At 51.2% G+C, this 7,908-nt stretch overlaps 1 protein-coding gene across 5 annotated transcripts in view; it reads right to left on the reverse strand.

Annotated features, from left to right (window-relative positions):
* Positions 1–4,688: 4,688 nt before the first annotated feature.
* Positions 4,689–7,908, reverse strand: part of ANO1 (anoctamin 1) — a 200,898-nt gene continuing 197,678 nt past the window's right edge. For 4 of the 5 annotated variants that reach the window (XM_026448734.1, XM_026448737.1, XM_026448736.1 and 1 more), the window contains one exon: positions 4,689–6,480. In XM_026448734.1, the coding sequence (XP_026304519.1) occupies positions 6,214–6,480 (267 nt within the window). In that variant the 3' untranslated portion in view covers positions 4,689–6,213. The remainder of the gene's footprint in view (positions 6,481–7,908) is intronic. The other variant, XR_003307031.2, reaches the window with a different exon arrangement.

Genomic DNA, 7,908 nt, shown 5'->3' on the forward strand with positions numbered 1-7,908 from the left:
CATTCACACATCCATCCACCCAGTCCATCCATCCACACATCCATCCACCCATCCACCATCCATCCATCCAATCATGCATCCATTCACCCACACATCCACTCGCTCATCCACCATCCATCCGTCCATTCGTCTGTCCACCCAATCCATCCATCTATTTACACATCCATCCCACCCAATCCATCCACACATCCATCCACCCATCCATCCATCCATCCATCCATCCATCCATCCATCCACACATCCATCCACTCATCCATCCATCCACCATCCATCCATTCACATATCCATCTATCCATCCATGCATTTATCCATCCGCCCATCCATCCATCCATCCATCCATCTACCCACCCACCCACCCACCCACATATCCATCCATCAATTTATCCATCCATCCATCCATCCTTCCATCTACCCATCCATCTAGCCACCATCCAAACGTTCATCTATCTATCCCCCATCCATCTATCCATCTATTCCTCACTTGCTTCTTCATTAATTCAGCACTTCCTGGTGCCTCCTCTGTACCTGACACTGTGCCAGTACTTCCTTCTGGCCAGTTTTCTGGCAAATGTTAAGATTTATCTTCTTTGCTGTGGCTCTTTCAAAACACGGGCAGGTAAATGTTGCCTGACATGTGAGGACACATATCACCTGGGCTGCAGTCGAATGTGAGCCTGAGACCTGGCGAACGTGGGACTGTGCAGTAGAAGGTGTGATTTCTCAGGAGAACATGCAGACGTGGACTTTAAATGCCTGGTCTTTATATATTAAATTAACTTCAAAAGTTAACATGCGCTGAGCCTACCAAACAGAGGTTGTCTTGGGCTGGATGCTATTCATGGTCAGCCTCCACCCTCAGAGGGAAGCAGCAGAACCCGCATGGCTGGCCACCAGTGTGTCATTGCCAGGCCTGGTGGTGCAGCTGGTGCCCTCAGACCTCAGGGCCCGCTGGGCTCACCCCCAGCCCTGCCCCTAGCCACACTACTCCAGGGACCAGTAGTAGAAGACTTTTCATGCCAGGCTCCTGGGTCCAAGGATTGTGTGCTGCCAGCTTGCGGATGGCTGTGGTGGAGCCCTGGGCCTCTCTGAGCCTCCTGTGCCCATCTGTACAGTAGCGGCACTGGCTGCAGTTTCCACCCTACAGCGGCCATGACCTCAAACATAAGTCAGATCCCATCACTGCCCTCATAGGCACCGCCCAGGCCTGCCCATGGCACCTATCACCAAGTTCAAAGTCTCCACTCAGCCAGAGCCCCGCATGAGTCAGCTCTAGCCACCTCTCCTGCGTCTCCTGTCACCTCCCCACCCCTCTGCTCCTGGAGCCCGTCCAGCAGCTGCTGCCTCGGCCTCTGCACCTGCTGGCCCCTCTGGTGTGTGTTTCTGGCTCCGCATTGCTTAGGTCCCAAGGGGCCTCCCTGCACAGCGTAGTCACCCTCAGTCAGGCACACTCCCTGCTGGATTTTCATGAGCAGCCCTTTTCTGAAGTTGTCTGGTTCCATGCTTGATTTTCGGGTTCAGCATTGGACTTCCTTTGTGAGGATGTCATGTGGGAGGAAAGGCGCTATGTCCTTGTTCTTCACCTTTCTCGTCCTAATGCCTGACACACACTGGGAGTTCTTTTTTTTTTTTTTTTTTTTGTATATATGTATATTTTTAGTAGAGACTGGGTTTCACTCTGTTGGCCAGGCTGATCTTGAACTCCTGGCCTCAAGTGATCCACCCACCTTGGCCTCCCAAAGTGCTAGAATGACAGGTGTGAGCCACTGCAACTGGTCTAATTTTTATCTGTTTTTTTGAGACAGGGTTTCGCTCTCTTGCCCAGGCTGGAGTGAGTGATGCAATCATAGCTCACTGCAGCCTCAACCTCCTGGGCTCAAGCGATTCTCCTACCTCAGTCTCTCGAGTAGCTGGAGCCACAGGTGCTCGCCACCATGCCCAGCTAATTTTTTTTTTATTTCTTGTAGAGACAGAGTCTTGCTATGTTGCCCAGGCTGGTCTCGAACTCCTGGGCTCAAGCAGTCCTCCTGCCTGGGTGTCTCAAAGTGTTGGGATTACAGGCATGAGCCATTGCACTCGGCCTACAGTAGGAGTTCAATAAATGTTTCTTGAATGTTCCATACACGTTTATGAGGTCTGGCCTTCAGACTTGGCATTAAAGCACCCTGAGATCTTGGTCAAGAGCCTGTTTCCTCATCTATCAGGTGTGGCTGAAGGTCCCCACCTGTGCCCTCCCAGGCTCTGGGAGGACCCATGGAGACAGGAGGGCACAGGGAAGGGGTTCCCGCGATGCCAACCCTGGGTGCCGTTCTCCCTGGGCCCTCCCTACAGGATCGAGAATGTGGGGCCCAAGCTTTAGGAGGATGCCCCTGACCAAGGTGGCAAGGCGCTGTGCTGAGGAGAGCCAGCACAAGGGGGCGCCTGAGGCCTGCTGCAGGTCGGGAGAGGCTCTGCCTTGTCCTGGCGGTGAAGAGAAGATGGGCCACGCCGAGGGCCGCCCAGTCCCAAGTGCCGTACTGCTTTGCTGACCCTTTGGTGTGAAAAAAAATACGTTCTTTTATGAAGTGATAGTGATTATACATAGTGATAGTGATTATAGGTGGTGGGTCTAAAAAACTGTCCCCACTTGCCCAGATGAAAACATTGGCAACCCAAGGTCAGTCCCAAAAGGTTTTGGAGAAATTTGGAGTCCACGAAATCCTAAATACTAGTCTGTTGGGTTGTGGGATCAGAGGTCGAGATATGGGGTTCTTGGAAGAGCCTGCTGAGAAAATGTGACCACAGTCACTCATCCCAGTACACACACAGACACACACAGGAATATGTGGCACATGTGTGCATACACACAAACAAGCACACGAAAACACACACCAGCACATATGCACACACACACAGCAGCACACATGCACATACACACATCAGCACATATGCACACACACCAGCACATGTGCACACACACCCGCACATATGCACATACACACACCAGCACATATGCACACACACCAGCACATATGCACGCACACCAGCATATGTGCACACACATGCACCAGCACATATGCACACACACCAGCACATATGCACACACACACCAGCACATATGCACACACACCAGCCCATATGCACACACACACCAGCACATATGCACATACACACACCAGCAATATGCACACACACCAGCACATATGCACACAGACACACCAGCACACATGCACACACACACATCAGCACATGTGCACACACACACCAGCACATATGCACACACACCAGCACATATGCACGCACACCAGCATATATGCACACACATGCACCAGCACATATGCACACACACCAGCGCATATGCACACACGCACCAGCACATATGCACACACCAGCATATGTGCACACACACACCAGCACATATACACACACACCAGCACATGTGCACATACACACACCAGCACATATGCACACACACACCAGCACATATACATATACAAACACAGGCAAAGGTAAACACGCATGTGAACCATGGGGTGATGCACACTGACATGGTTTGGCTCTGTGTCCCCACCCACATCTCATGCCTAATTGTAATCCCCACGTGTCGCGGGCGGGACCTGGTGGGAGGTGGTTGAATCATGGGGCGCACTTCCCCCATGCTGTTCTCGTGACAGTGGGTGAGTTCTCACGACATCTGATGGTTGGAAAGTGTGGTACGTGCCCCCTTTACTTGCTCTCTCCCGCTCCAGCACTGTGAAGATGTGCCTGCATCCCCTTCGCTCTCTGCTATGATCGTCAAGTTTCCTGAGACCTCTGAGTCATGCCTCCTGTCAAGCATGCAAAAGTGCGAGTCAATTAAACCTCTTCTCTTCGTAAATTATCCAGTCTCAGGTAGTTCTCTTTATTTATATTTTTTTGAGATGGAGTCTCACTCTGTCACCCAGGTTGGAGTGCTATGGCACATCTCGGTTCACTGCAGCCTTTGCCTCCCAGGTTCAAGTGATTCTCTTGCCTCAGCCTCTCCAGTAGCTGAGATGACAGGTGTGCACCACCATGACCGGCTAATTTTTGTCTAACTTTTTTTTCAGTAGAGATGGGATTTCGCCATGTTGGCCAGGCTGGTCTTGAACTCCTCCAGCAATCCACCCCCCCTTGTCCTCCCAAAGTGCTGGGATTACAGGTGTGAGCCACCACACCCGGCCTCAGGTGGTTCTTTATAGCAGTGTGAGAATGGATAATACATACACAAACCATGCAAACACATAAACACAAGCATTCACAAGCACACACACACACTGCATACACATGTGCATGCACACATAGACATACACACACCTGCATATATGCACACGTGTCCACATGCACACACACCCACACTCATATGCACATACGAGCAAATACAAATGCACACACCCGTGATGCACACAAACATGTAAACACACAGGCACATGCACACAAGCAAATGTGAACATGAGTGTACATGATACATGCAAAACAAATGCAAATGAATAGGCACACACGTGTGCATGCACAAGTGCACACACACACAGAGAGACAAAGTCCCAAGAACATTTAGAGCCATGCACAGGCAGGCACCAAAGGAAAGAGATGCCTGTCAGTCAGAGCTGAGTTTGCAGGGTCCACTGGACTTTGGCGACGGCCTGTGAATTTCCCAGGCGGACGTCAGGCAGACAGCATTCAAGTGGGAAAAGTGTCGTATATTCAAATTTATTTAGATGAATGTCCAGCCACAGTCTTCTGTGGATTTGTGTACATTCACTTTTTTAAAAAACGGTTTCCATAAAAGGATTTTTGGTAATCGCCTAATTTTTAACACAGTGTTTATATACAAAACCCATTTCAAACTACTTACTGTACAAGAAAAAAGAGAAGCATCAGATTGCATGATTTTAGCAAATAATGGAAATCTATGACACCTATGAACTTTGATCATAGTTGGCAGATTAAAGGGAATGTCAACATCACATCAATGATGTGTTCGAGACAAATATATTTGTTTTTCCTCCTGGCCTTTGCTAAAATGATGTTTCTCTTGGTGCTCGAGAAATTTCAGAGAGTTGTTTAGTACCATTGCTGCAAATTTAGATCACTCATATCATTTATGAGACTTGGTTTATACACTTTTAAAATAATTGTCCAACAGTGACATTCCTGTGAGTAAAAATATAGAGAAGTGTTACCAAAATAGAAGCCTTTATTAATAAAATTCTTTGGTAGTAACAGTATTTTAAATTCCTCTCAACGCTATTCGGTTAACTAATAAACTCCCTCCACCTTTGAGCTGCAGAAAAAATATCCTCAATCTACCATATAATTGATATTTGAAAAAAAAAAAACCCATAAATATTCTAAAGCTTCCAGAGGACCCCTGGAAGCCCTAAGACTTCTTGAAACCCTGACACCATCTGTGGAAATGCTTCTGAGGTCCTCTCTCTCTGCCCATTTTCTGGTCAACTGGTTTTGTCCTATAAGGAAGACGACCAACTCTGAGGTCAGCTTGCTGTGAGGTGGCAGGTGTGTGGCTGACAGCGGGGAGCCTGCCGGGGATGCCAGGGGTGCTGGTTCCTGCTTCATCAGGGACACCTGTGCCCCCGTCTCGCTTTCCAGGAATAACTGGGATGCTCCCACGCCCCCTGCGTGGTTCAGGGACGGGGCACTTCTCTCTCAGCCACTGAACTGATGGGAGGAGAAGGCGATGGAAAGTCTAACTTTTCTGAAACAGGCAGGTGACACCTTTTGGAACCAGAATCAATCATTATTTTTGGTTGGGGTTTCCATTTTCCCTGAAGCATCGCACCAGCTTTTGCCCGATGCCTCGGCTTACCATTTTGCATCTATCTGAAGGAATTAGGAGGATTCAGAGGGTTTCTAGGGGCCTTTGCTCACTTTACACTGCTAGGGAGACTCAAGTTTCCAAGCATTTTTTCTGCAAAGCACCTGCCTTTGCTACCTTATTGCCCTATTACCAGCCATCATTTTGATTCATCTTGAATGCTACAGATTAAAAAAAATCCCCTGCATAATGGCTTTGTGCAAAAGCAAGGGAAAGAAAACAGAAAGAAGAAAGGAAAATGTCCTATCGGAAAGTGGTCCTCCATGTTTGCAGAAAACCCAGGACCCACCGGGCCCTGGCGGGAGCGGGAAGCCGTCTGCCCCTGGGAGAGGGTGCCCGTCAGTTGGGATGCCCGGCTGGCCTGCCCAGCCCCACTGGCATAGCTACAGGACGCCCCCGTGGTAGGCATGGCTGGGGGCTGGGCCGCTGAGGCTGTCTGGGCAGGCTTTGGGGTTGTGGTGGTTGCACGGCGGCTCGTCCTTCTGCCGCTCCTTCTCCATCCAGGTTTCCAGCAGCTGCTGCTTATCTTGCTCCTCCCGCATGAACAGCTCCACCATGAGCACCTTCTCCTTGTGGATCTGCTGGCTGATGTCCTTAGGGATGTCCGGGATGACCCAGTCCACGAAATCACTCATGAACATGACCAGATTCTGGAAGGAGGAGAGGCAGCGCGTGGCAGTGGGGAGGACGGCGCCTGGGGAAGTGCTCCCGACCTCTCTGCCTGGCCCCCACCTGGTGGAGCGCCACCCCATGACCTCCTGGCCTGTTGACCTCCCTGGGCCTCAGTTCCCAGAAGGTATAAAGGAGGCACAGAACCACCCGGCAGGCCGTTGGGAAATGTTGGCCGACTTTCTCGAACGCATCTGAACTCAGTAATTGGGAAAATCACCTGAGTCATTCTGAATTCCTCCACCAGGAGACTCAGGAAGTGACCTGATGGGTCACGCATCGCCAAATCTAACAAGCATCGAGGCTTTGGGGAAAAGCATGAAACTGGAAATAGCCACAAATGGATCAAACTTTTAGTTTGTAAAGCCTCCCAGGGCCCCCCTGAACATCTACCACCTCCGTGGAGACATTTCTGGTGGACAGAAGGCAGCATAAGTCAGTTTTTATGGAAAAACGGAATCTTGTCGTTTGCTGAACGTCTGTCCAGCGAGCATGTGTGAGCACCCGGGGCTGAGCAGGTTCCCGCCAGGGGCGGTGCTGGTGCCCCCTGGATTGGTGTCTTCTCCTGGCTGGCGCTCCCAGTCCCCAGCTGTGGCTGGGACCGGCTGCTCATGCTCGCAGCTGCAGAACGTACGCTGCCTCCCATCTCCCTCTTCCCAGCCTGGTCAGCCCAAAGCAGTGACCGGCCCATCTAGGGGTGGCCTTGCCTCCAGGTAAGGCCAGGTCTGGGGTGCCATGCATGCTCCGGGGCTCCCTTGGGATAAGGTTGGGCTGTCTCTGGCCGAGACCCCTCCTTGCTGGGCTCTCAGGCTCTGGCCTGCGGAACCCAGCCCCACACACCTTTTACACCGCTTGCTGTGAAAAGCTGATGGATGAGGCCGCTGAGCTTAGAGGAGTAGAAGGGCCTGCCCTGTAACAGAGCTGGGACTTGAACCCAGTCCTGGGGATTCCAGCATCAGAGCCCTTGGCCCACTGCCTTCCTAGCATCGACTTAATCAAGGCTAGAGGGACACCAATGAGCAGAACCTTGGCAGTGCCCACAGCCCAGGGGGCCCCCTCTCTGGGACCTCAGCTGCTGGTGCACAGCTGGCACCCTAGCCGGGGGTCCCGTTCCACTGGGAGTCCCTCTGGCCTCAGAGAGTTGGCCCAGACCCCACCTCAGAGGCTGGGCCAGCTGGGGCTGGGTCCCCTGGCTGTTGGCTATGGCTGGGGTCATCTGAGAACTCACTGCCCTTCTGTCTGTCCTGGTTCTGCTACCACAGACACGGTATGAAAACAAGAGGGACAGAGGTGGAGTCCCCTTTCTCCATGTCTCTCTCTCTTTCTCTCTTTTTCTTTCTCTTACTGTTTCTTTCTTTCTCTTTCCTTCCTTCCTTCCTTCCTTCCTTCCTTCCTTCCTTCCTTCCTTC

Source organism: Piliocolobus tephrosceles, chromosome 13, assembly GCF_002776525.5.
Source record: "Piliocolobus tephrosceles isolate RC106 chromosome 13, ASM277652v3, whole genome shotgun sequence".
NCBI classification, from domain to species: Eukaryota; Metazoa; Chordata; class Mammalia; order Primates; family Cercopithecidae; genus Piliocolobus; species Piliocolobus tephrosceles.